Source organism: Geotrypetes seraphini, chromosome 1, assembly GCF_902459505.1.
Source record: "Geotrypetes seraphini chromosome 1, aGeoSer1.1, whole genome shotgun sequence".
In the NCBI taxonomy this organism is placed as follows: domain Eukaryota; kingdom Metazoa; phylum Chordata; class Amphibia; order Gymnophiona; family Dermophiidae; genus Geotrypetes; species Geotrypetes seraphini.
This window is the reverse complement of record NC_047084.1, coordinates 392394208-392421871: the sequence shown is the minus strand read 5'-3', so window position 1 is coordinate 392421871 and position 27664 is coordinate 392394208. Positions and strand designations below refer to the sequence as shown.

Below are 27664 nucleotides of genomic sequence, written 5' to 3'. Positions count from 1 at the left end.
TATTTCTAAATTCCTCTAAGTTCGAGGCAACTAAAAGAGGCGTTCAATAATTTATCTACCTCAGTAGGAATGAAAAGAATTTTCAATTTTTTTTTATTTTATTATTCAGTATATCATAATTCCATACACTTCATCCACTTTTCCTGCAATGACTTTAACACCTTTGAAAATAATTCTCTTTGTCCTTCAAACCAGGATAATACTGTTTCCTGGACATCTTCATCACTTGAAAACCATCGTTCATGGAGAAATTTCTTCAAAACTCGGAACAGGAAATAATCTGAGGGAGCCAGGTCAGGATTGTAGGGTGGATGGTTCAGATACTGAAGCCCACATTCTGTGATGGCATCCTGTGATTGTCATGACATGTGCACCGGCACATTGTCATGAAGAAGCAGCATGCCTGCTGTGATTTTTCCTCATCTTTTCTCCTTAATTGATCCTTGTTTATGGTTGCCTCGTATGGCATGAACTCCAGAAGCAAAAGTCCTTCATCATCCCAGAAGACAGTTGCCATGACTGCTTGCAGATTTTTATGTCTTGGACTTTTTGGGATTGGGGATGACTTGTGCTTCTACTGCATTGACTCCATTTTGGGCTCAGGATCTCTGTAACTTAACTCTCATCTCTAGCCACCACACAATGAAAAAAATATTTACTTGGTCTTCACAGAGTATCTCCAAGTTCTTCTGACAGCACTGGAGTCTCATGGCCTTCTGATATGGTGTCAGAATTCTTGGAACCCTTCTTGCACTAACCTTGGATATACCCAACTTTTCATGAATTATTTTCCAAACTGTACCTGCCAAGATGCCCATTTTTTCAGCTATTTGGGAAACTAATTCGTCTGACAAAATTAAATCCTCGACTTTCTTGCACATTTCTGTGAAAGTTGCTTCCACAAGCTGTCGTGTGTGAGGGTCATCTTCAATGGACTCTCTACCCCACTTAAATGGTTTGCTTCAAAATTTTACTTTGTAGGATGATGACGCAGACTCACCATAAACTGCAGTCATGCGTTCATGGATCTCCTTTGGCTTTTTCCCGTCTTTTGTGAGAAATTTTATTACTGAGATACTGAGGTAGTGAATGGTGCTCCAGCTCAAGCAGTATCTTACTTGATTCACATGAGGACTCTCATGATATCCTGTCTTTTGGAATGTTAGATTCGTACTGAGATATATGTTACAACATGTACAAACTTGTTTCAACACATTTGCTACTTTCTTTCATACTGGGGTAGATAAATTATTGAATGCCCCTCATAATAGGGACCTAGTGGATTTAGGAAATAAGCCTTTCAACTGTTAGTCACTGGAATAGTAGAGCTTCCAGTCATTTACTCATAAGTGTGATATAACCTCTGAATTGTTGACAACTTGAGGAGTAAGGCTAAATCTATTGTCCAAAGAATTAATAAGAATACTCCATGGATTAAAAATACCACACAAAACGTACATGGCGACAGGGTGTCATTTTATGCATTTGCAAACTTTGTTTCCACTTGAAACATTTATTACATTCAGAACATTTAAATGGTTTATCACCTGTGTGAACCACTTTATGCATTTGCAAGGTGGCTTTCCGACTAAAACTTTTATCACATTCAGAACACTGAAATGGTTTGTCTCCTGTGTGAACCACCTTATGCTTCTGAAGATCACTTTTCTGACAGAAAAATTTATCACATTCAGAACATTTAAATGGTTTGTCTCCAGTATGATTCATTTTATGCAGCTGGAAATAAGCTTTCCGATTGAAACTTCTACCACATTCAGAACATGTAAATGGTTTATGTTCCATGTGAATCATTTTATGCTTTTGCAAGTAGCTTTTCTGACCAAAATATTTATCACATTCAGGACACTTAAATGGTTTATCTCCCGTATGATTCATTTTATGCAGTTGTAGATGAGTTTTACGATAGAAGCTTTTATCACATTCAGAACATTTGAATGGTTTGTATCCCATATGAATCATTTTATGCTTTTTTAGGTAGCTTTTCTCACAGAAATATTTATCACATTCAGAACATTTGAATGGTTTGTTTCCTGTATGATTCATTTTATGTCGTTCCAGATAGGCTTTCCGACGGAAACTCTTATCACATTCAGAACATTTGAATGGTTTGTCTCCTGTGTGAATCATTTCATGCTGTTGCAGATTAGCTTTCCTTTTGAAACATTTATCACAGTCAAAACATTTAAATGGCTTGTTTCCCGTATGACTCTTTTTATGCCGTTGCAGGTTGGCTTTCCAACTGAAACTTTTATCACATTCAGAACATTTGAATGGCTTTGCTCCAGAATGTGTCATTCTATGCTGGAACAAGCTGAATTTCTGACTGAAACATTTATCACATTCAGAACATTTAAATGGTTTGTCTCCCGTGTGATTCCTTATATGTAGTTGCAGATTGGCTTTCCTTTTGAAACATTTATCACACTCAGAACATTTGAATGGCTTCTCTCCTGTATGATTCATTTTATGCCGTTGCAAGTTGGCTTTCCAACTGAAACTTTTATCACATTCAGAACATTTAAATGGTTTGTCTTCTGAATGAATCATTGTTTGACAGTGCTGGCTGTATCTCTGACTGAAATATCTGTCACAAAATGGGTTACTTTTGTGTATATCTTCACTAGCATGAACCTCAGTCATAAGACTAGATATATGGTGCTCACCAAAATGTGAGTCAGTGGTGAAATCTTCCCTCGTATCAGCACTTGTAAAAGGTCTCTCACCTTGTTTAAGTCCTCTGGTTTGTACAAGTTTTGGGTAGTGGCTGGAATTTCTCTCTTGTGTGTTTGTTCTTCCTTCTTTATGGGCTCCATCTTCCACTCTGGTTCGTTTTCTGCTGCTGATACCACCCTCACAGTCAAATGAGGGATCTGGGCTGTCTGTGGAGGTATCTTTATATTTCCATTCCTTTCTTTGCTGCCCATTCATTCTTTTACTATTATTCTTAAAACCATCATCTGTTGAATATAAGAGAGTGTAATCCTTAATTTTACAATTATGGAGAAGAATTACATGATATATATAAAACCACAAAATCTATATGATTATTTGAAAAGAGATCTGCTTGTCTAAGGTTCCAAATGACACATAACAGAAAGTAGTGTTACAGAGGGGAAGTGATCATGACTAATTTCATCCTATAGGTTCTGTTCATCTCCAGTTTCTGGAATGATTTTTTTCACTCTGATTAGATTCACTAACCAAAAATTTTGCAACACTCTCCTGGAGTCCTGGCAGTCTTTTGGGGTCTGGTTTCCAGAAGCTAAATACCTGTCAGCTTAAAGCAAATTAATTCTACTAACTTAGTAATACACAGCAAACCTTAGGAACTAACTTTTCAAAATGTTTAGGGATACTCAACTCACCACAAATTACCAAGTCCATATAAAAAGAGATTTGATTCTTAACTTGATAATATCTTTTCCAGTAGTTAGGGATAGTATGCTGAACCATAGGGTTATCCATCTGTACTCATGAGCACATTTCAGAAGATGTCAATCGCAGCTTTTCAACTCCTCCTTCTCCCCGGTCTCTGCTGCCCTCTTCAGTTTGTACCAAAGCTGGCAACAGCCCTACAGAAGAAGACAGGAGAAGAGGTACAAGGAATTCTCCGAAACCAAGTGTCTAATCTGCTCATAAGAATTTAAAACAAATACTGAATGAACACTAATATAGTTAAAACATTAACAAGTCGGCACGAGGAACAAGATGGCGGCGGCATGAGAGCTGGCTGAGAACGGGTCCGTTTTAACTCAGGTTTTGCAGCATTCGTTGGGCTGATTTTGATCATGCCACATACTAAACGCAAAGGCATTATTTGGGGGAACCTCTCCACACCCGGACAAGCACTTTTGGACCGGTTTTTGACGAGCTCGCCGATTATGAAAGAAGAGGGAGTTTTGCCCGCTGAAAGGAGCCACTGGTGCCTTGGGTCTTGAAACAACGTTGTCTCCCCCAACAGCTCAACTACTGCTGAATCCAGTGCACGACGTGGGAGCGCTGAGAGCTTGATTAGCATGGCGTCCCCAGATGGAGGGGGCCAGGACGCTGCCCGAGTGAGTCAGTATCTTTAACAGGAATCGTGCACATCGATTCCTCAGCGGCGGTTTTGGAAAGCATACTGAAGACTCGAGGCGGCCACCACAAAATCAGCAGAAGATATCTCCAAAGTAGTGGGTAAACTTGAAGAATTATCTACTTCTGTACAAAATCTTCAATCGGATACTACTAAAAAGTTTGAAAAAGAAGAAAAATATATTTCATTGTTGCAGGCAACCTCAGTTACTATGGTTAAGGAAAGACTGTTTCTTCATTGTAAAATTGAACAATTAAAAAATTTCAACAGAAGATTGAACTTACGTGTACTGAATTTTCCTAAATTAAATTTGACTGCACCAATTGATGTCTTTAAAAAATATTTAATGGTTTTAAAAATACCGATGGAATCAATACCATCGATTAACAAAATATATTTCCTACCAAAAAAAATGGAAAATTCCTTTCCCAAGGAAATAGATCTAAAAAATTTAACTGGTATACTTGAAACATCACTAGTAAGAAACCCTAACTGGATCGTAGCCAATGAAATCCAAAGAATAATAAAGGTAAAAAGGAATTGGCTAACTCACCTGATCCTTGGGGAGAAAAAGTCTAAAGAGATGGGGCAATTCTACAGATTGATAAATGAATAATGGACATCAGTATGAGCCCTTCGTACATAAACAAGCATAGACCTCTGGCTCAGGCGATATCTCAAGAGGTGACCAGCACCAGACCACAGTCTAATTGAGAATAGCCTCATACATCATGTAGTCCATATGTATCTAAAAATGCAAACTGCATTATACAACCTCCCAAAACTGGATAGACTTTTTTTCACCATGGAAAAGGGGTTTAAATGGGCAACACATACATACTGTCCCTAAGTACACCTTGTGAAAAAAACATATACACACAACAATAAATGTAATAAATATAATAAATACTATAAATATGTATATAAAAGAATATGTGTGGTGTAACAGTGTCTATGTGTAAAGTGCGAATGAAAGAAATAAATACATAAATACTTAATAAATAAATAAATAATCGTGCAAAATACAAGGTGCTTCATAAAATACAAAGCGTGTGGCTAAAATACAACCTAAAGTGCAAATGCAACCTATAGCACCATGATGAAAAATACCTGGTCAATAAATATCACAGAAATATGTATAAAAATATATATAAAGTGCAAAGCATATGACAAAAATAGAACATAAGGTGCAAATGCCTATAGCACCATAATGAAAAATACCTGGTCAATGAATATCACAAAAATATATATAAAGTGCAAAAAATATGGCAAGAATGGAACATAAGTGCAAATGCAGTCTATAGCACCAGAAAAACACTTGTACATATAAAGAAGAATATAAATATAAAGTGCTGATGCAGATCCTACCGTTTAGAATGCAAGTGCAATTTCTCACTAACTATAAGTTATAAGCACCATAAACACATACTCACACGCACCAAGCAAAAAATAGTAAATGATAAATGCTTGACTAGCAAATGCTAGACATTCACACGTGTACCACACAAATACACAAGTACACTCACTCATACACCGGCTCAAATGGAGCCCAATCAAACAATAGTAACACTATTTAAGAAATCACTCGTGATATTCATGAGTGATTTCTCTGCATACAGTGTACTTTGATTTTTAAAAAAAAATTTTGTGGTTACCATTATGTATTAATAAGATTATATTGTGTGTGTATATGAAAAATGGATGGAAGAAATTACATTACAATTAGTACTATTATTATGGGGTGGGGGTGGGGAGGAGCATGGGTGGGTTGGGAGGAGCATGGGTGGGTTTGGGGCAGAGTTTGGGCAGGGGTATTTGGTTGATATTTATTAAACTCATGGGGTACTTGGCTTGAAGAAGTTGAGAAATACTGATACAGGACATATGTTTGGAAGCGACACCAGAAGGTAAAATATGTCCACAGGAAGCAGTAGTATCACTGTGTGGAGACTTGTACATAGGAAGTTATGGTGGTAGACACTGGAACAGACATATGGAAGTTATTACACATGGGGAGCCAAGAACAGACTATAAAGTGCCGATACCGCAGACTGGTAGGCGGAAGGGATCTTTTGCTCTGAGTCAAGACAGTTGAAAGGTTTGAAGAGGAATTGGTTCTTCAACATTGAGTTAAAGAAGGAAAGGTAATCAGAGTTGCCTCAGCCACTGTGGATTCACGAGAATCATGGTGGCTGGATTGTGCCTACACTTGAACAAAGATTTCCATATCACAAGGATTGGAGAGAACACATGTAGGAACTTATCCGTCCAGTCTGGATGAAATTCATATGATTCCAGATGAAGAGAAGAGTTGAGATGGGAGCAGAAGTGATTGTTGGCAGATAGATTTAATTGTGGAGATCCCCAAGTCAAATATATTAGATGGAATAGAGATGAACTGAGTCACCACTCGTGAGGTTGAAGGAATCTGTTGAAAATATCTGTTAGAGCATTTTGTTTCCCTGTTAGGTAAATTTGTTCAGGTAAAGGATTTGCAGAAGCACCCAAGAAGAGAACGTTATCGCCTTCTGGCAAAGAGGACAAGAGCCTGTACCGCCTTGCTTGATTATGTAAAAGATGGTTATCCGAGTGTTGTGTTGAATTAGTTGGTTCAGGAGATGATCTTGAAAGGTGTGAAAGACAGTGCAAATGGCTCAAAGGTCCACCAAAGTGATATGGAGGGATCTTTCTTGTAGACTCCAAGAATCCTGAGTGTGAAGGCTGGACAGGTGAGCTCCTCATGCATACCTGGAAGCATCTGTTGACAGTATTTTCTGATGCAGAAGAATATAGAATAGGAGGCATTGGACAGGGTTCTTGGATGCAATCACCACTGATTAAGAGGGGGAGGGGCGACCTAGAGACCCTGTGAGAGCGAGTTCATAGCCTGCAACAATTGAGGGCTAGAGTGCAATCGGTAACTCTTAGATGTAGTCATAGAAATGGGGTTCCATGAATTTTGAACACCATGCGACATAACAAACGCCTTAGTTGTTGAGCAGAGACTTTTATGGAAAGGTGAAGCTGAGTGTCTAGTTCCTACTGAAGGAGCCCCTATGAATTCTATGATGGTGAGCTGGCCAGGTACTGCTGCAGCAAAGCATCCCCAAACCATGACACTTCCTCCTCCATGCTTCACAGTTGGTATGAGGTTCTTTTCCTGGAATGCTGTATTTGGTGTACGCCAAACAAATCCTCTTTTCTGGTGTCCAAATAATTCAATTTTAGACTCATCTATTCATAGAACACTATCCCAGAAGTCCTGGTGTTTGTCTACATTCTTTCTTGCAAACTTCAGTCTGGCCTTGATGTTTCTCTTAGAGAGAAGAGGTTTCCTCCTTGCACACCTCTCATGCAAGTTAAAATTGTGCAGTCTCTTTCTAATTGCAGAAGACATTTTGTATATCTAGTTTATCCATTTCTAGCCAGTTATTAGAAAACACAAGATTTTATGTTGCTGGTGTTACACATCTGTGCATCTAAGAGCAATGCTTAGGGCATTGAGTGATTAAGTGTTGGAGGGAGTGTGGATCTAAAGGGAGAGGGAATGGAGTGGCTTAGCTTATCATAGTGTCAGGTTAAGCAATTTTTAGGAAATGGTTGTGCATTAATAAATGTGCCAAAGGATGAGCTATATTCAAGGTCTGTTCAAAAAGTTCCAGGACAGTTTGAATTGCGTGCCAACAGGAATTGGCTAGACATGGATAAATTAGATATACAAAATATCTTCTGCAATCAGAAAGAGACTGCACAAATTTAACTTGCATGAGAGGTGTGCAAGGAGGAAACCTCTTCTCTCTAAGAGAAACATCAAGGCCAGACTGCCACAACCATTTCCATGTCTTTTGAGACATGCTAGGTGGCACCAAGTAGCTTGAAACTTCACAAGTAAACTCAGTTTTTCCGTTTGTCGATACCTGTTTTCATCTCCAAGCTACTGAAGTTTTTGTGAAAATGTGTTTTCTTGGTCATCAAGTACGACCTCAATAAGCAGCGCTACAGTATGAAGTTCTGTTTTAAATTGGGTAAGACATATGCAGAAACCTATGACATGTTGAAAGTGGCTTATAGGGAACATGTCATGAGTCATGGAAGGTGTTTTGAATGGTATTCACATTTCAAAAGTGGTCATGAATCAGTGGAAGATGATTTGTGAACTGGAAGACCATCAACATCAACTGATGATCACGTTGATCAAGTGAGGGTTCTTGTGTGCGCTAATCCATGATTAGCTGTTAGAGAATTGGTGGAGGAATGTAATATCTCCATGTCTCAACATTCTAACAGAGAAGTTGTGGTTATCTTGCATTGTGGCAAAGTTTGTTCCACAGTTATCATCACAGCCGTGTCATGATCTGTCAGAATCTTCTTAAGCAGGCAAATGAAGATGAAACATTTCTTGATAAAGTGATAACTGATGATGAGACATGGGTCTACATGATGTGGAAACCAAAGCATCACCAAGACCAAAAAAAGCTCAGCAAGTTCAGTCGAAAAGTGATATTAACAGGTTTGTTTGGTTTTTTACAGTCATGGTGTTGTTCACTATACATTTCTGCCACAAGGACAAACTGTCACCAAAAGTGTTGAAACGACTCTGAGAGAATCAGGAAGAACTGGCCCGAACTTTGAAGGGAGCAGTCATGGTTCCTTCATCACAACAACGTGCCCGCTCATGTCGCCATCAAAATTCATGAATATTGCACAAAAAAAAAATGTGATTACATTACATTAGTGATTTCTATTCCGCCATTACCTTGCGGTTCAAGGCGGATTACATCCAAACTAAAAACAAGAATTACATTTCAACTTTGAAGTAATAGAATAAACGATGAGATAAAATTTTAAGGGATAATTATGGGTATTAGATAATGTTTGGTTCTTGCGTGCGCTAATCCATGATTAGCTGTTAGAGAATTGAAATGTGATGACAGTTCTTCCCCAGCCACCTTACTATACTGACTTAGCCCCTGCTGACTTGTTTCCTAAACTTAAATCTACACTGAAAGGAAAGCAATTCGAAACTATTGAAGACATAAAGTAAAATTTGACGCAGCAACTTTTGGCGATTCCTGAAGATGCATTTAAGGACTGTTTCCAGAAGTGGAAACGATGTTGAGAAAAGTATATACGGGGAAGTACTTTGAAGGGAACCCAATGGATTAAGTTGCAAAATTGCTTTTATAAAATCAGTCCTGAAACATTTTGGACAGATCTTGTATTTAAGGAATGGAAATAAGATTGCAAAAATTCACAGGCAATTAGAGATAAAAGAAGATGAAGGGAAGAGATAGAGAGATATAGAAAAAAAGACAAAAAATGAGAGATTATCTTCACTGGAAAGGGGAGAAGATTTTCTTTTTGCAAGAAAGAAAGGCTATCACAGCAGTGAGGAGGAAGAAAATGGGAAATTGAAATAAATAAAAACAAAATCAAAGAGAGAATGGGAGAAGACAGACATGGAAGAAAAAAGACTTAAAAAGGAAAGGAAATTGGCAGAAATAAAAAAAGAAAATAAGCTATTCGCACAAAGTTCAGGAACGCTGATGCCTCATTTGTGATGTGTCTGGTCTAGAAGACCATCATCCTTGTAAGAAATATTTGGATCAACAATCTGTAATGACAATCCAAGCTACATCACCTGTTTCATACAGTTCTTCCCGTGTGTTTGTGTTGGGCAGGTTTTCTCTAGCCTCAGATCCCTGGGGCTCAATCTTGGATCCCTGTTCCTGGAATGTGGGCAGCATACACTCACCTATAAAACGATTTAAGCTGCTTCAGTTGTTGAATCGAACTCAAACCACTCAAAACAGGCATTGGTATTATCCATATTGGACTACTATAATTTTGTCTACTTGTCTACTTGGGCGCACCGAAGAAAGTTGTGAAAAAATTAAGAATAGTGCAGAACACGGCTATTCGTCTGATATTCGGACTAAAGAAAAGTGATCATATCAGCCCTTATTACCGATCACTGCACTGGTTGCCAGTGGAGGCACGAGTAATGTTTAAATTCTCATGCCTCTGTTTCAAATCAGTTTGGGGATTGGCACCTACATACCTGCTATCTCATTTTGTCTTATATAACCCTGTGCGGATAACCAGGAACTGCAACCTATTTGCTTACCCAAAGAGTTTAGGTTCTAAACTCAGATATTATTTAGATAGGATGGTTGGGTAACTATATCAGCGGAGCCATGTTGTCCTATGGCGCTTTTAGAAAAGAAATCAAGACAATATTATTTGATAAATTCATTTCTTAATCTGTGCTTTTAGCTTTACTTTTAAACATAACTAATCTTATTCTATCAATTTTAAACTTTTAATGTCTTTTATACAATAAGCTGTATTCATTTTTTACTATTTTGTATTTCACTGATTGTCCAGTTTTTCTCTTTTGTTGAAACTGCCTAGAATTCTTTTGATTAAGGCGGTATAGAAAAATAAAGTTATGTTATGTTATATTAAGTTAAGTTAAATTGGATTAAAATGTCAGGTTTGACATTGTGGGAGTCTATTATATAAAAGATAGTTAAAATTGGATAGGATTAATTTTTAAAGCTGACAATCAGCATAAAGTTTTTAAACACTGATCACAATATTGCAAAAAAAAAAATAAACCCCCAAAAAACAAACAACCAAAAAAAAACATACACTTTACTTATGGGTTACCATATGGCTCCAGAAAAAGGAGCAATTTTTCTGGAATACAATCGTAATAATCAATATGTGTAAATTTTATACGTATTGTTAAATAAAGTTATTAGCAGAGGTTCATTCAAACTGCAATCAACAGAAGCATTGACGTTACTTAGAACAAAAAAGAAAATCATAACAATAATAATAAAAATGACACGGAGAAAAATAAACCTCAATTGTGAGAGGTTGGGACTACACAAGTACCCAGCCCTCAACACATCATCACAGGTTTATAAAAAACTCCGTCTACACTTATATAGATGAGATTTTCATTCATTCAAAATCACTTTTTTTCAGACATTTTTTTATAAATATATAAATGACTAAGTGATGCCCTTCAGAAACTAAGTAAAGATCCGACTATAGTGATTAGAAGGGCGGATAAGGGAGGTGCTGTAGTAGTCTGGGGTCGAGACCTCTATATTGCAGAAGCGAATATTCAACTGTTAAATCAGGACACGTATCTTAAATTAGATCAAGATCCCTCTAGGGAAATTTTTGAAATGATCGTAGATATTTGTAACGATGCATTGAAACGCGGCTTTCTCACAAGAAAAGAATATACATTTCTCACACCCCAATGTTATAAAGTACCCATATTTTATTTATTACCAAAGATTCATAAAGATCCTCAATGTCCTCCTGGTAGGCCGATTGTTTCGGCCCGGGATTCTTTATTAGAAAGAACAAGCAAATATATTGATAAACAGCTTCAATGTTTCCTCACAACTATTAAATCATATTTACAGGATACCACCCAGTTCTTAAATAAATTGAATGAGTTTGCATTTGAAACATCTACAAATTATATATTGGCTACTTTCGACGTTTGCTCATTGTATACGAGTATCCCGCAAGAAGAAGCTCTATCTGTACTTAGAGAGCTATGGAATTCTCAACCTTCTCATAACATCACACATACCACCTTTTTGAGAGATTTATGTGCAATAGCGCTGAAAAATAATTATTTTATTTTTAATGGGGAATTCTTTAAACAACTTACAGGGATAGCAATGGGTGCGTCGTTTGCACCAACAATAGCCAATCTCTATATGTCCTGGTTTGAAGAGGTTTTTATCTACACATTGCCTGAATTTCGACATGTTTCCAAATGGTGGCGCTTTATAGATGACATTTTTGTGATTTGGTCGGGGACTGTACAACAACTCATAGAATTTGCTGAAAAAATAAATCTATGTCATCAATCTATCAAATTTACTATGTTATACAATAATGAGAGCATTAGTTTTTTAGATGTTCTCATTCAAAAGAAAAATAACAGTTTGGAGACGTCTATTTTTCATAAAAAAACTGATAGAAACACACTACTAAAATTTGATAGCATGCATCCAGCTCATTTAAAAACTAGCATTCCTTTTGCACAATTTCTTAGATATAGAAGGATTTGCAATACTAAAGAAAGATTTATACAAGAAGCAAAAATATTAGAGCACAGATTGATATCGAGAGATTACCCTGCTAATATAGTTAAAAAAGCCAAAAAGCGAGCATTACATAATCCTAGAGAAACATTGTTGGATTATAGGAAATCTCAAGTTGAAGAACCAATCATTCCCTGTGTGATCAAACAAACTCGTATATCACCTCAAATTATTAGGAGATATAAAAAACATCTTCCTCTTCTTAAAACCTTACCTTGTTTTGAGAACAAAAGATTTATTTTCTCTCAATCGAGAAACAAAAATTTGAGTGACTGGCTGTGTCATACTGCTAAAGAGAAATTTATGGAAGAAGATCTTAGTATCACACTGGGGCATAGGCCATGTGGCCATTTCTCAAATTGTAACATTATGGCTGAGGTTTCTGCTTTTATTAATCCTTCTGACGGTAAAAATTACAATTTACAGCATACATCTTCATGCCAATCTACAAACATCATCTATGGAATTCAATGTCCATGTGACCTATTATATATAGGTCAGACATCACGGACTCTAACGGTCAGAATGACTGAACATAAAAGTTGTCTGAATACCCGAAAATTAACAGCGCCCATAGTAGCCCATTGTATTCAGTGCAACCATAGATTTGAAAATTTGAAATGTTGGGTGATTGAAAAATTGCCTTTGACTCAAAGAAGAGGAGATATCAGAAGAATATTATGGCAGAAGGAGCAACGTTGGATTAACAGGTTACAAACTGTTGAACCATTAGGTCTAAATACAACTTATGAGTGGCAACCGTTTCTTTGAATCAGTAAAACATCTTTTTATCAATGACAGCTGACAAGGTGGTCTGTATTATTGCCGTTGTTTGGCTTATCACGCATCACGTTTTGTGATGACGTCATGACGCCCGGTTCGTGTTTTATTCGAACTGGGCGCGTCTCTCAGTCCTCACTCCATTTTGAGAAGAGCCAGCGGTTTGTTTAATGGATTGCAAGAAATAAGGAGACACCTGAAGATGGCAGATATCCCCTGAAGTAGCCAACTTAGGCGAAACAGAAAGTCTTTTCTGTCGGGATTAGGAGCTGAAAGTCTCTCTGGAATTTTTCACCTCTTCAGATGAGTGGTTTTCTCCCTTAATTGGGGTCTTTTTGCATTCCGTGCCTCTGATAGTTCTTGCACAAATGAAATCAAGCTGTAGCCTTCATCATTAAATTAGTTAAGCTTGAGGTTCATATCATGAAATATTGATATATCTACAGTTGCTCCATTTATATATTTATAAAAAAATGTCTGAAAAAAAGTGATTTTGAATGAATGAAAATCTCATCTATATAAGTGTAGACGGAGTTTTTTATAAACCTGTGATGATGTGTTGAGGGCTGGGTACTTGTGTAGTCCCAACCTCTCACAATTGAGGTTTATTTTTCTCCGTGTCATTTTTATTATTATTGTTATGATTTTCTTTTTTGTTCTAAGTAACGTCAATGCTTCTGTTGATTGCAGTTTGAATGAACCTCTGCTAATAACTTTATTTAACAATACGTATAAAATTTACACATATCCAGAAAAAGGAGGACAGATTGAGACATACAGGTTTTACTTCATTACTTTCAAACTTCTCCCTTGTATTCGCAGGGGATAGTGGCAAAGCTGGCCCACAAATAACTTTTTTCTTTTTTATTCACGGTATTTTGGTTAAATCACTCGCGAATACTGTGAAATCGTGAATATTTGCGATTTTTTTATTTTTAAGTTATATATTGCAATTCTTTCATTGTACTGTACACTTTAGCAGAACAATTCAAGTACTATATAGTATTAAAGAATGCTTCATATACAGTACTATAATACATATGTTCAAATGATTTTTATTATAGAAGTTGCATACAAATCCAAAAAATAACAGTGCAAGTTCACCCCCTCCCCCCCATCCCTCCCTTCCCTCCCCACCCCAAAAGTCCAATGCCACTACCATGGCTGAGAGTGTAAGATAGTCCTAACAATTCAAGAGTCTACTGCGAGCATATGGTGTGAGGTCCTGCCAGAAGCATTCCCAGGTCTGACAGAATCTGCGGCCCGGTCCACGATCTAAATCTCCCACTAGTCTCCGCTCCAGCGTCGCATGAACAATCATCAACGCTCTCCATTGAGCGTAGGAAGGGGGATCTCGGGACAGCCAGTTAGTAAGAATTGCTTTCTTCCCCATCAAAAGCACTCTAGTGACAAAAGATGACATTCCTTTGGGTTTGGGCGTGGCTATATTATAAAGTCCAAATAAAGCTGTCGGTTGTGGGAGCCAACGCCTCTGCCAGAGCTGCGTAATATAGTGCCCTAATTGTCGCCAGAACTGTTGAATTTTGGGACAATTCCAAAGCATATGCCCCAATGATGCGTGAGCATGTGCACATTTCGGGCAAGAATGAATTGTAGTAATCCCCATCCGGGCTGCTCGTTCCAGCGGGATATAGAGTCTCAAAACAATTTTTAACTGCATTTCCCAGTGGACAATATTAGGAGACACCTTCAGAATATTTTTCAGCATCCTCTGTAGCTGTTGGGTCGTTAGCGTGCAGTGAAAGTCCTCAGCCCATGTTGCCGCTAAGATGGCCAAATTGGGGCCAGAGTGCCCATCCCGGATCCCCACTATGTGAAATCGAAGCGGAATCCGCTGTTGTGCAGAAAGGTTAAAGAGTTCTGAAAGAGCCTCCCTGTTATCTTCCTCAAGATGGTGCGCCGGAAGAGACTGAACGTAATGTCGGATTTGGTAATATGCAAAAAAATCATTAGGTGGTAAAGTAAATGTCCGACATAAGTCAGCAAAAGTCGCCAGTTTCCCCTCCTCGGAGAATAAGTATTGAAGTCCTTGCACACCCCACCTCTGGAAGGCGGTATTTTGCAGTCCAGGCTGAAAGGCTCCATTGCCTTGGATGGGTAAGTATAATGAAACCTCAGAAGGCAATCTAGCAAGTTTGCAAACCCACTTCCATGCTCGTCGAGCCGGTGCAAATATCGGGTACTGGGCCACCAAAGGACGAAGCCGCGGGTCCGCCACATGCAAGAAATAACTCGCATAAAACGGAGCCAGCAATGACAACTCCAATGACGTCGCAGTAAAGTCAGACGTCCCCCTAAACCAATCATTAATGTGTCTCATCTGACAGGCAATAGCATACCAATGTACATTTAATAAGCCATAACCCCCTCTATCCCTAGGTAAGCACATTCTAAGAAATTGCATGCGGGGTCGCTTGCCTCCCCAAAGAAAACGTTGTAATCCTTTAATTAACCGGGCTTTATGAGAATAGGATAAAAGCAAGGACAGGACCTGAAATCGGTATAACCATTTGGGAAAGAGCACCATATTATAAAGAGCCACCCGTCCCGCTACTGTGAGCGGGAAAGTGGACCAATTTTGTAAGTCACGTAAAGTGTCATGGAGTAGTGGGGAAATGTTACAGTCATAAATAGTCTTGAGGTCTCGGGGGATCCAAACCCCCAAGTATCGAATCGAGTGCACAGCCCATGTGAAAGGGAAATGGCCCCTCCATGTCTGCTGCAGTGTTACCGGTCTGGCTAAAGCAACAGATTTCTGATAATTTAAGGTAAAGCCCGAATAAAATCTAAATTCGTTAAGGGATTGTATAAGGTGTCGGATAGAGTGAGAAGGGTTAGTAAGCATAAACAAGATGTCATCTGCAAAAGCTAACACCTTTAATGTTTGATCCCCGAAGTCCACCCCCACTATATCAGGATCCAGAGATACAGTGCGCAGAAAGGGTTCCAAGTATAATAAAAACAACAGGGGGGACAAAGGACATCCCTGCCGTGTGCATCTTTCAATTAATATGGGGTCAGTGATAGTGTCATTAACAAGCAGTCTTGCCCGCGGTGTCGAGTATAACGTGCGTAACGCTGTGGCAAACCAGCCCGAAATTCCCATATAGTGCAGTATTTCAAATAGAAATGTCCAATTTACTTGGTCAAAGGCTTGCGCTGCATCCAAGCTGAGTAATAGCATCGGGGTGTCATGCGATTGTGTATGGGCCAATGACAAGAGTGCCTTTCGAACGTTATGGACCGCCTGCCTGCCCTTTACAAAGCCCACCTGTGTAGATGCGATGATATTCGGGAGTAGAGTGGCTAATCTATCAGCTAATATTTTGGATAAAATTTTTATGTCCACATTTAATAGATATGGGTCGATAGGACTCAGGAGCAGTGCTGTCTTTACCTGGCTTCAAAATCAAAGTAATTAACGCCTCATTCGCCTCTGTGGGAAAATGTTCATCCCTTGTAACCTGCGAATAGTAGTCCCTAAGGAAGGGACTCAGTTGCTCCGCTAAAAGTTTATAAAATTCAGCTGTAAAGCCATCCGGCCCCGGAGCCGAGAAATTTCTTTGCTGTTTAATAGCATGTGACAATTCTTTAGGTGTGATGGCTGCATTGAGAAATTCAACATCAGGGTCAGAGAGCGGCATTAGGCCGGAATCTGCCAAATAATCCCTAATAAGTGGAGCATCTCCCGAGTCCTAGCGACCATAGATCTTCTGGAAATGAGCCTTAAAAATCTGCGCAATGTGTGCTGTGGAGTGCTGTAGATGTCCCCTATCATCCTTCATTCCCATTACATAACGATGACCTCGAGCCTGTGTAGTTAATCGAGCTAATAATTTCCCCGCACGATTACCATAGCGATGGTAGCGGTATGTTTGATACAGAAGCATTTTAACCGTATGTTCATGGATATAAGAATTAAGAGTAGCCTCCACAGAGATCAGGCGTTCCCTAGATGCTCGTGTAGGATATTGTGTATATTGGTGTTTAGCAGTTGCCAATTCCTTTTCTAACCTAAGGATGCCCCGAGATAATCGGCGATTCCGCGCTATAACATATGCTATACAATCACCTCTAAACACTACCTTAGCTGTGCTCCAGAACAGCGTCGGGTTATTACCATTAAAGGTCAGAAAGTCTTCCCATTTAGTTATTAAATAAGTTTTAAAATGATCATCTGAATATAAGTAACTAGGGAATCGCCAACGTACGGGTCCCCGAATGCCAAAGCCCACGTTCACGTCAAGCCAGATCAACGCGTGGTCTGAAATGACTGTAGGACCTATTACCGCCGCGTCCACATTTAAGAACGCCCTACTTGTGGTAAGAATATAATCTATTCTAGATTGGGTGTTATGCGCCCTGGAGCGGTGAGTATAATCCCGTTCTGTGGTGTGTAAGAGCCTCCAGGGGTCAACTAGATCCAGTGTGGCACAGAGGTAAGGTATGCCTCTAGTTTGGGACGAGCTCACGCTTTGTCCCGGCCCAGTACGGTTACTATAATACATATAAGCACATAAGCATTGCCTCTGCCGAGTCAGACCATAGGTCCATCATGACCAGCAGTCCACTCCCGTGGCGGCCCTCCAGGTCAATGACCTGTAGTGATCTATTACTCTAAAGCATTTTGTACTGTATAGTAACCCTCTAATTGTACCCCTAGATCCCCTTTTCCTTCAGGAACTCGTCCAGTCCCTTTTTGAAACCCAAAGTCGTACTCTGCTCTACCACCTCCTCTGGAAGCGCATTCCAGGTGTTCACCACCCTCTGAGTGAAGAAGAACTTCCTAGCATTTATTCTGAACCTATCTCCCTTCAATTTTTTTGAGTGCCCTCTAATTTTTGTTGCCCCCGCCAGTCTGAAGAATCAGTCCCTCTCTACCTTCGCTATACCCTTCATCATATATAATAAAATGCTAGCGCGCGCATGCACTCTCGAAAATTCGTGTGGTGTGGCGCCGTGAGGTGTGCTTCTGTGGCAACATTCACGGCGCATGCGGGGGCTGAAGGCGCGCGACTGTGCTCTCTCTCTTCTAACCTCCCGGCTCCAGCGGCATAGGCAGCACCAGTGGCAGCAACCGAGTAGTGGACAGCAGCCCCGCTCCGGCCGTTGACCCTCCACAAACCTCCTGGCTCCAGCGTCGTAGGCAGCACTATAAACACGCTGCTTCGCGCCCTTCTACTGCCGATTTCCTCTGCTGCGTCTCTGATGACATCATCGGAGACAGACGCGGCAGAGGAAATCGGCAGTAGAAGGCCGCGAAGCAGCGTGTTTAAAGTGCTGCCTACGCGGCTGGAGCCCGGAGGTTTGTCGGTGGTGGGAGGGTCAGGAGCAGGCCAGATCGGGCAGTAAAAGAAGGGGGAGGGGCCGAACGGAGCAGGGAAGAGAAGGGAAAGGGGGGTGGGGGAAAATGCTGCTACTGCTTCTGCACAGGAAAGGGGGGGATAGGAGGGAAATGCTGTTGCTGCTGCATAGGGAAGTGGGATGGAAATGCTGCTGCACAGGGAAATGGGGAAAAATGACAGACAGACAGACAGCGGGAGGGAGGGAGACAGAAAGAAAGAAAGATACAGGGGCAGGGAGAGGAACAGAAAGACAGACAGAGAAAGGGGGCCAGAGAGAGAGTCAGCGAGAGAGGGAAAGGGGGCTGCTTTAGGGGGAGGGGTGTGCTTGGGGCAAACAGCTTTGCTCTGGGGGGAAGACAGAAGGGGCCATGGAGAGACAGGGAGAGGGAAAGGGGGCTGCTTTGGGGGGAGGGATGTGCTGGGGGGAGACAGAAGAGGCCATGGAGAGATAGGGAAAGGGGGCTGCTTTGGGGGGAGGTGTGCTGGGGACAGACAGCTTTGCTCTGGGGTGGGAAGACAGAAGAGGGCCATGGAGAGACATTTGGGGGGGAGGTGGGTGCTGGGGGCAGACAGCTTTGCTCGGGGGGGGGAGGGGGAGACAGAAGGATACAGACAGCGGCCAAGGAGAGAGAGATAAAGAAACACTGACAGACAGACATCTATTCTAGCACCCATTAATGTAACGGGCTTAAAGACTAGTGATCTTATAAGTTTCTATCATATCCCCTCTAAGTTTCCGCTTTTCCAGGGAAAAGAGCCCCAGCTTCTCCAACCTCTCAGCATATGAGAGGTTTTCCATGCCCTTTATCATTTTTGTTGCTCTTCTCTGGACCCTCTCGAGTATCGCCATATCCTTCTTAAGGTACGGCGTCCAGTATTGAACGCAGTACTCCAGATGCGGTTGCACCATCGCCCTATACAGTGGGAAGATAACTTCCTTGGTTCTGGTAGTGATACCTTTTTTGATAATGCCCAACATTCTGTTCACCTTTTTTGAGGCCGCTGTGCATTGTGCCGCCGGTTTCATTGTTTTGTCCACCAAAACCCCCAAGTCCTTTTCTAGGTTGCCTTCCCCCAATATTATCCCCCCCCATCGTGTAACTGTACATCGGGTTCCCTTTCCTATGTGCATAACTTTACATTTCTCTACATTGAAGCTCATCTGCCATTTATTTGCCCATTCACTCAGTTTGTCCCTTTGAAGTTCTTTACATTCCTCTACAGATCTAACCTTGCCGGAGAGTTTTGTGTCATCCGCAAATTTTATAACTTCGCACATTGTCCCTGTTTCCAAGTCATTAATAAATATATTGAATAGCAGTGGTCCCAGCACCGACCCTTGTGGGACACCACTCGTGACCCCTTTCCAGTCAGAATAGTGTCCCTTTATTCGTACCCTCTGTTTCCTGTTCGCCAGCCAGTTTCTGATCCATCTGTGTATGTCCTCTTCCACCCCGTGGTACCACAGTTTCCATAGTAGGCGCTCGTGAGGTACCTTGTCAAAGGCTTTCTATCTATCTCTTATTCTGGTGGTATCTTCATCCTCCTGTGCATGTTATGCATGCAATGCAGGAGGAGGTGATAAAGAGGATAAGTGAGCAAAAGTGCCTCCTCAGACAGTGGAAGTGGATCTTCAGTGTCTTCATCTTCATCTTCATCATCCTGTACATGTACAGGAGAAGGAGGAATAGGAGGAGATGAAGGGGGTGCCGTGGAGGAGTGTGTGGCGTGGTGGTTGGAGCTACAGCTTCAGCACCCTAGGGTTGTGGGTTCAAACCCCACGCTGCTCCTTGTAACCCTGGGCAAGTCAATCAGTCCTCCATAGCCCCAGGTATGTTAGATAGATTGTGAGCCCACCAGGACAGACAGGGAAAATGCTTGAGTTCCTAATTGTAAAACCGCTTAGATAACCTTGATAGGCGGTATATTAAAAAATACCCCTAATAATAATAAACTAATAATAATGCCTCCTTATGGGTGGCTGAGGTGGATGGAGAGGCAGGGACTCTCGGTATCTTCTGGAAATACATTGTGATTTCTATCTGGCTCTTCTGCTCCACTCCATAAGATGCACCCTAGATTTAGAGTAGAAAAACAAGGAAAAAAAACATTCTGAACCAAATTGTATACTAATACAGTGGTGCCTCACACAACGAACTTAATCCGTTCCAGGAGCAAGTTTGTTATGTGAAACGTTCGTTGTGTGAAACGCGTTTTCCCATAAGAATACATTTAAAACACAATAATTCGTTCTGCAGCCCTGTTTTCCCATAAGAATACATTTAAAACACAATAATTCGTTCTGCAGCCCTACATTTCCCTCCCTCCACCTCACCTTGTATGCGGAGTCTGCCGGCCCTCTCCCTCACCCAGCCGCACGCTTCCAGAAAGCTGTGCACGCGCAGCTGCTGGAGTTGGTCAATGTTCTACTCTCCTGCAACTTCCGGTTTCCGGTTGCGTCAGAGGAGAAGATTGAGCAACAGAGCATGCGCGCGTGCGCTGCTCCCTGAAAGCGTGCGGCTGGCCGAGAAAGAGGGCCGGAGAACTCGGCATCCAGGGTAAGGTGGAGGGAGATGATGGAACAGTATTTCATGGTACAGTATTACTATTTGTTAAAAAGGAAATAATCTTTTGATGTTTTCTGGATTTTTTTTCGTTAGCTTAAACATGGCTTAACTTGCTGTAAATGGGTCAGGTCTCGTAAGATAGGACCAGAGAATCGGGTCTGGGTAAAACCAGGATTTGCAGGATCTCCAGGATCCTCATGGACTTGTATTGAGATCCTGGTAATATTGCAGGATTTCACGAATTTTCCAGGACCCTGGTCCACCTTAACAGCAGACCGCCTCTTTTTTTGATTGCCACAGCTGCTGCTCTGCATTTACTGGAGTCCCCTACACGCCGTCTTCTCCTTCTCTGCATGGGTGCTGCTGTTCCCGGCTTCGGCGAGAGTAGTTCCGCCCCCCCCCCGGGCCCCTCGGGCGACTTCGTTGTGTGAAACGAAGTTCGTTGTGGGGAGCACGACAAAAAGTTCGTTGTGCGCAGCGTTCGCTGTGCGAGGCGTCCGTTATGCGAGGCACCACTGTATATACCGGGCTCTGTACCAGCCCCCCCCCCCTCCCTGCCAGGCTCTGCACCCGGTCCTCCCTCCCCTCTACATCATAACTGAAATCTATTTAAAATACACATCTTCCAGCATCTTGCACAGGGCCCTGCAGCCAAATACTTCCACTGTGCGCCAGTCCTATTAGCAGAAGGGAAGTCAAGCCAGGTAAGGTATACAATTTCCAGAGGCTACAGCCAGCAGCAGTAACCTCTGGAGCCAGTAAGCATCAACGTTACCCTTTAATTTAAGTTAAAAACTTCAAAGCACTTTTTAAAAACCTGTTATTTGACAGCCATCACTTCCTCCACAATGTAGTACTTCAGGTTCACAGCCATAACTCCTCCCGAGTCCACATGGGGCCACAGTACCATCACACAGCTGGTGACTATTCCAAAATGTGCTAGTGGCAAGAGAGAAAGGCCCCTGTTCGGCCTGTAAAGTTCAGTTCTCCAGTCCCCTTTGCTGCTCATCTCAATTTGCAAAAACCAGGGAGGGAATGGAAAGGAAGCACCTCCGGCTGATCCTGGATCCATGATCCTGGATGCTGTAGGCAATTGCTTCCTGAAACAACTTGTCAAGGAAAATACAAGAGGAAATTCAACTTTAGACTTAATTTTAAATGGACCATGAGGATCTGCGCAAGGTGTAGAAGTAGAAGGGACGCTGGGAAGCAGTGATCACAATATGATCTGCTTCAACCTGGATGCAGGGGCAAAACATCGATCCAGAACGATAGCCACGGCACTGAACTTCCGAAAAGGGAATTACGAAGGGATGAGACTCAAGGTGGGGAAGAAGATTAAGAAGAAGATAAGTGCTATAAAAACACTAGAGCAAGCATGATCCCTTTTTAAGGACACCGTCACTGAAGCGCAAATCCTATATATACTGCGTATCACAAGGGATACTAGAGGAAAAAGAACAAGGAACCAGCGTGGCTCACTGTAGCGGTGAAGGAAGCGATCAGAGACAAGAAGACTTCGTTTAAGGAATGGAAAAGGTCAAAAACGGATGAAAACTGGAAAAAGCACAAACATCAAAGCAGGTGCCATATGGCGGTAAGAGGGGCCAAAAGAGACTATGAAGAAAAAATAGCCAAGGAGGCAAAAAACTTCAAGGCGTTCTTTCGATATATTAAGGGGAAATAACCTGCGAAGCAAGTGGTGGGGCCGTTAGATGACCATGGAATAAAGGGAGTGCTAAAGGAGAACAAAGCCATCGCCGACAAATTGAACACATTTTTTGTGTCTGTATTTACCGATGAGGATATAAACAACATACTGGAAGTCAAAGGCTATACGCAGGAAACAAAGACGGGAAACTGACAGGGTTGATGGTCAGTCTAAAAGAGGTATGCAGGCAGATTGATAGGCTTTAAAATGATAAATCCCCAGGACTGGATGGCATCCATCCAAGGGTAATCAAAGAACTGAAAGGGGCTATAGCTGAACTGCTTCAACTAATAGCCAATCTGTCAATCAAATCGGGAAGGATTTCGGAAGACTGGAAGATGGCAAACGTTACGCCGATCTTCAAGAAAGGTTCAAGGGGAGATCCGGGAAACTAAAGACCGGTGAGTCTGACCTCTGTACCGGGAAAGATGGTAGAGGCACTGATAAAGGACCGCGTCATTGATCACCTTGATGGACACGATCTGATGAGGACCAGCCAGCATGGCTTCAGCAAAGGAAGATCTTGCTTGACGAACTTGCTGCACTTCTTCAAGGGAGTAAACAGGCAGATAGACAAGGGTGACCTGGTCGACATTGTATATCTGGATTTTCAAAAGGTGTTCGACAAAGGTTCCCAGTGGAGTGCTGCAGGGTTCGGTGCTTGGGCCTGTGCTCTTCAACATATTTATAAACGACTCAGAAATTGGTATGACGAGTGAGGTGATTAAATTTGCAGACAATATGAAGTTATTCAGAGTAGTGAAGACGCAGCAGGACTGCGAAGATCTGCAACGTGACATAAACACGCTCAAGAAATAGGCTGCGACATGGTAAATGAGGTTTAACGTGGATAAGTGTAAGGTGATGCATGTCGGTAACAAAAATCTTATACACGAATACAGGATGTCCTGTGCAGTACTTGGAGAGACCCCCCCAGGAAAGAGACTTGGGAGTACTGATCGACAAGTCAATGAAGCCGTCCGAGCAATGTGCGGCAGCGGCAAAAAGGGCAAACAGAATCCTAGGAATGATTAAGAAGAGGATCACGAACAGATTGGAGAAGGTTATCATGCCGCTGTACCGGCCTATGGTACGCCCTCACTTGAAATACTGCATCCAGCACTGGTCGCTGTACATGAAGGACACAGTGCTACTCGAGAGGGTCCAGAGAAGAGCGACTAAATGGTTAAGGGGCTGGAGGAGTTGCCGTACGGTGAGAGATTAGAGAAACTGGGCCTCTTCTCCCTTGAAAAAAGGAGACAGAGGGGACATGATCGAAACATTCAAGATAATGAAGGGAATTGACTTAGTAGATAAAGACAGGTTGTTCACCCTCTCCAAGGTAGAGAGAGCGAGAGGTCACTCTCTAAAGTTAAAAGGGGATCGATTCCATACAAACGTAAGGAAGTTCTTCTTCACTCAGAGTGGTAGAAAACTGGAACGCTCTTCCGGAGGCTGTTATAGGGGAAAACACCCTCCAGGGATTCAAGACAAAGTTAGACAAATTCCTGCTGAATCAGAACGTACACAGGTAAGGCTAGTCTTACTTAGGGCACTGGTCTTAGACCTAAGGACCGCCGCATGTGCGGACAGCTGGGCACAATGGACCACTGGTCTGACCCAGCAGTGGCAATTCTTATGTTCTTATATACATCCTCTATCTAATTCTCTGGTCACCCAGTCAAAGAAATTGATCAAATTTGTCTGACAAGACCTACCTCTAGTGAATCCATGTTGTCTCTGGTCCTGTAATCCACAGGATTACAGAAACTTGACCATTCTCTGTTTTAAAAGTGTTTCCATTAATTTGCTTACCATAGAAGTCAGACTTACCGGTCTGTAATTCCCTACTTCTTCCTTACTTCCACTTTTGTGGAGAGGAACCACATCCGCCCTTCGTCAGTCCTCCAGTACCACTCCAGACTCTAGAGACTTGTTGTAAAGGTCAGTCTGCGGAGCTACCAGAACTTCCCTAAGTTCTTTCAGCTCCCTAGGATGTACACCATCCAGCCCCATTATTTTGTCTACCTTTATTTTAGCTAGCTCCTCACGAACACAACCCTCTGAAAATCGATCAGGGTCTATGAACTGTATTGCATTATACAACATGTTAATTATATCTCAATGGTTATACGTTTTACAAATTCTCCCGCTACTACTTTTGCCTTCTCACTTATATGCTTTGCACAAGTTGCTTACTAGATTTTTGTGGCAAGGGAAGCGTGCCCACTTACCATTAAGGACTTTGTACCTCCCAAGAATAAGTGCGGCTTGGGGCTGTTGAGCTTAGAGAGACAAATTGGCTGTTATAGGCTGGGAAAGCATGTCATTTTCTGATGGAAGTGATAATGGGAGGTTGCAAAGCTGACAAAAAGGTGGAGATCATATGTTCTGGGGGGGGGGGGTGAATTTGAGAGTATAAAGCTGCTGATGGTACATTAAGAACTCCTGTTGAATAAAAAGATTATCAGTGTGTATAGCACCCACTGTGTCTACTAAAGCAGAAACAAAATTCTGTTCAAGCCATTTCCACAATTTGTGGGCTAAAAACCGGCTAGTAAGGTTATAAATTCAAAGTGCTCTTGGCGCAATTTATTAAGTTGTTCTACTATGTCAGCGAGTTCCAGCTCTTTCAATTGGAATCTAACTGCCTGAAGCGGATTCCTCAAATTCTCTTGGTGTCCAGAAACTTTATAAGCCTTATCTAGTGCAGCCAAGATCTCCCTAAATTGACATTCCTTTTCCAGTTGTTCTTTAAAGACAAGAGCCTAGAGGGCAATCAAGTGCCTCCGCACCACCACCTTCAATGTCTCCCATAAAACAATTGGAAAGTTCTCGGACAGGTCGTTATGTTGGAAAAACTCTTACAAGTTAGACTCCAACTGAGCAAGGTGGGAAGGATCCACCAGAAGAGAATAGTTGACATGCCAGTGTCTAGGACCGAGAATCCGAGGCTTGCAAGATAGAACCAAGAGAAGGATGGTGTGATCACATATTAGCATGGCTAGAAACCTCCAATACCTGTCCCAGCAATGCCGGGCCACTGAGCCAAAGATCAATTCTAGAGGAGGTGTTGCTTAGGAGAATGGAAAGTAAAATCCTTAGAGCCCAGGTGCAGTGTGCGCCATAGGTCGACTAACCCCCATTGATTCATAAAACTATGCAGTTGGACCCTATCAGCTTGTCTGTAAGCTACCACCTGGGCAGAGTTATCCAAAAGAGGGTCGATGGTTAAATTAAAATCCCCCTCCCTCCAATATTAGTGTATCAGTCACATGCTTCGCCAGAACTTTGGATAACTGCACAAAAAAATTCCCTTGAGCTGAGTTTGGGGCATAGATATTCAACACAGTATATATATATATATATATATATATATAATGATATACCTGTAAATGAACCAAAGATAGTGGCCCTCCCTATTGCCCACTGTATGTTGAATATGCCAGGGCAGGGATTTAGATAGCAAAATACCCACCCCCCTTGGTCTTCGCATGGAATCAGTTAGAAGCCAGAAGAGCCGGTAGATAATGTCTATGTAAGAGCATCCGCTAATGCCTAGGGAGCAAATGAGTCTCTTGAACAAAAAGTACATCTGCCTTCAACTCGCCCACCTCTCTAAATAACAGCTGTCTCTTCATGGGCACATTCAGACCTCGAGCATTTAAAGATAAAAACCAAAGTTCACCTATAACCCACGGGGAATACAAAAGCTACATGATAGAGGAGCCTTGGAATAAACAGAAAAAAGAAAACAAAATACTTCCCCCTCACACACACCCCAACCACCCCTCAGTCACTATAGTTATCAAACATGATAGACAAGTGCATCTTCAAAAAGAAAAAAGGAGAGGGGAGGACCCCCCAAGCAGGGCCTGGTGTATGCTCCATATCAAACAGCTCTTAATAAAATAACTCTGAATGTGCAAACTAGAAAACCAAAAGTCACCAAACAGTCATGTTGATCCAGAAACCAGCAATTGAGTTCCAGAAGCCTGGCGAGTGAGACGCCCTTCACACAAGTCACCTGTTGCCAATGTGGGCGCATTCACTGCAAAGCTGCACATCATGATTGGATTCTAATTGAGATTGTGGTCCAGGAGGTGAAGCAGAAATATCCAAAAACAAACCTTGAGCATCTTCCATATTATGCACTCTGTGGAGATTGTCCTCCAAGTAAAAGGTGAGCACAAACGGGTGCTGCCATTTATACTTGAACAGACAATTCTACCGCAGTCAATGCGTCTTGGTGTTCCTCCAATCTCGCCCCTGCCTCCAAGCAGAGAGGGTGGCGAGCTCAGATCGAACTGTTTTTAGATCCAATTTGATTCCCTCTAGGATCTGGCGAAACTCCAACAGGGGATCAGTTCCCTCTAGCTGCACATGATCAGCAGTCGTGCCCGCTGAGATCCTGTGCAACATGCCACTCGCTCTGCTGCCGTTGTATCCTCTCCATGAGGCCAGGAGGGAAAGGAATGATACGCAAAACAGCCAAATCCTTTCGCGTCACAGAGCCACTAGGCACTAGCTACTTCCCACAAGGTCACCCTTTCCAGAAACTGACGCACCACATAAGAAAGCTGGCTGTAAGCAAAAGATGTTGTTTGTTGCCAAATACACACCGGGCCCCACGGAGCTCAAGACCTAAGCGGCTATCTCGAGCAGTGACATCATGCTCCCCCTCGATTCAGATTTTTTATACAAACCCAGTGGGATGTATCAAGGTTAATGGTGGCTATTCCGGAACTTTTTCTTTGTTTCGAGGGAGGCGACAGGGTTGTCTGCTTTTGCCTATACTGTTTGCATTGATGATTGAACCTTTAGCCCAAAGAGTGCAAAGCAATCTTCATATTGTGGGAGCTTGAACTTTGGGAAGGGAATACAAGATCAGCCTCTTTGCGGATAATCTACTTTTTACTACTACCGTATTTTCACGCATATAACGCGCGCGTTATACACGATTTTACAAACCGTGCATATCCATGCGCGTTATACATGTGAGC

At 41.8% G+C, this 27664-nt stretch overlaps 2 protein-coding genes across 12 annotated transcripts in view; one reads left to right on the top strand and one right to left on the bottom strand.

Moving 5' to 3' along the window:
* LOC117347070 (oocyte zinc finger protein XlCOF7.1-like) overlaps positions 1 to 27664 on the top strand; it is a 271337-nt gene that overhangs the window by 68493 nt on the left and 175180 nt on the right. The gene's annotated exons all lie outside the window — the stretch shown is intronic.
* LOC117347045 (gastrula zinc finger protein XlCGF26.1-like) overlaps positions 1405 to 27664 on the bottom strand; it is a 39218-nt gene continuing 12958 nt past the window's right edge. For 5 of the 6 annotated variants that reach the window (XM_033917379.1, XM_033917397.1, XM_033917363.1 and 2 more), the window contains 2 exons: positions 9738 to 9851; positions 1405 to 2978 (listed from right to left, as the gene is read on the bottom strand). In XM_033917379.1, coding sequence (XP_033773270.1) covers positions 1435 to 2978; positions 9738 to 9851 — 1658 coding nt within the window. In that variant the 3' untranslated portion in view covers positions 1405 to 1434. The remainder of the gene's footprint in view (positions 2979 to 9737; positions 9852 to 27664) is intronic. The other variant, XM_033917406.1, reaches the window with a different exon arrangement.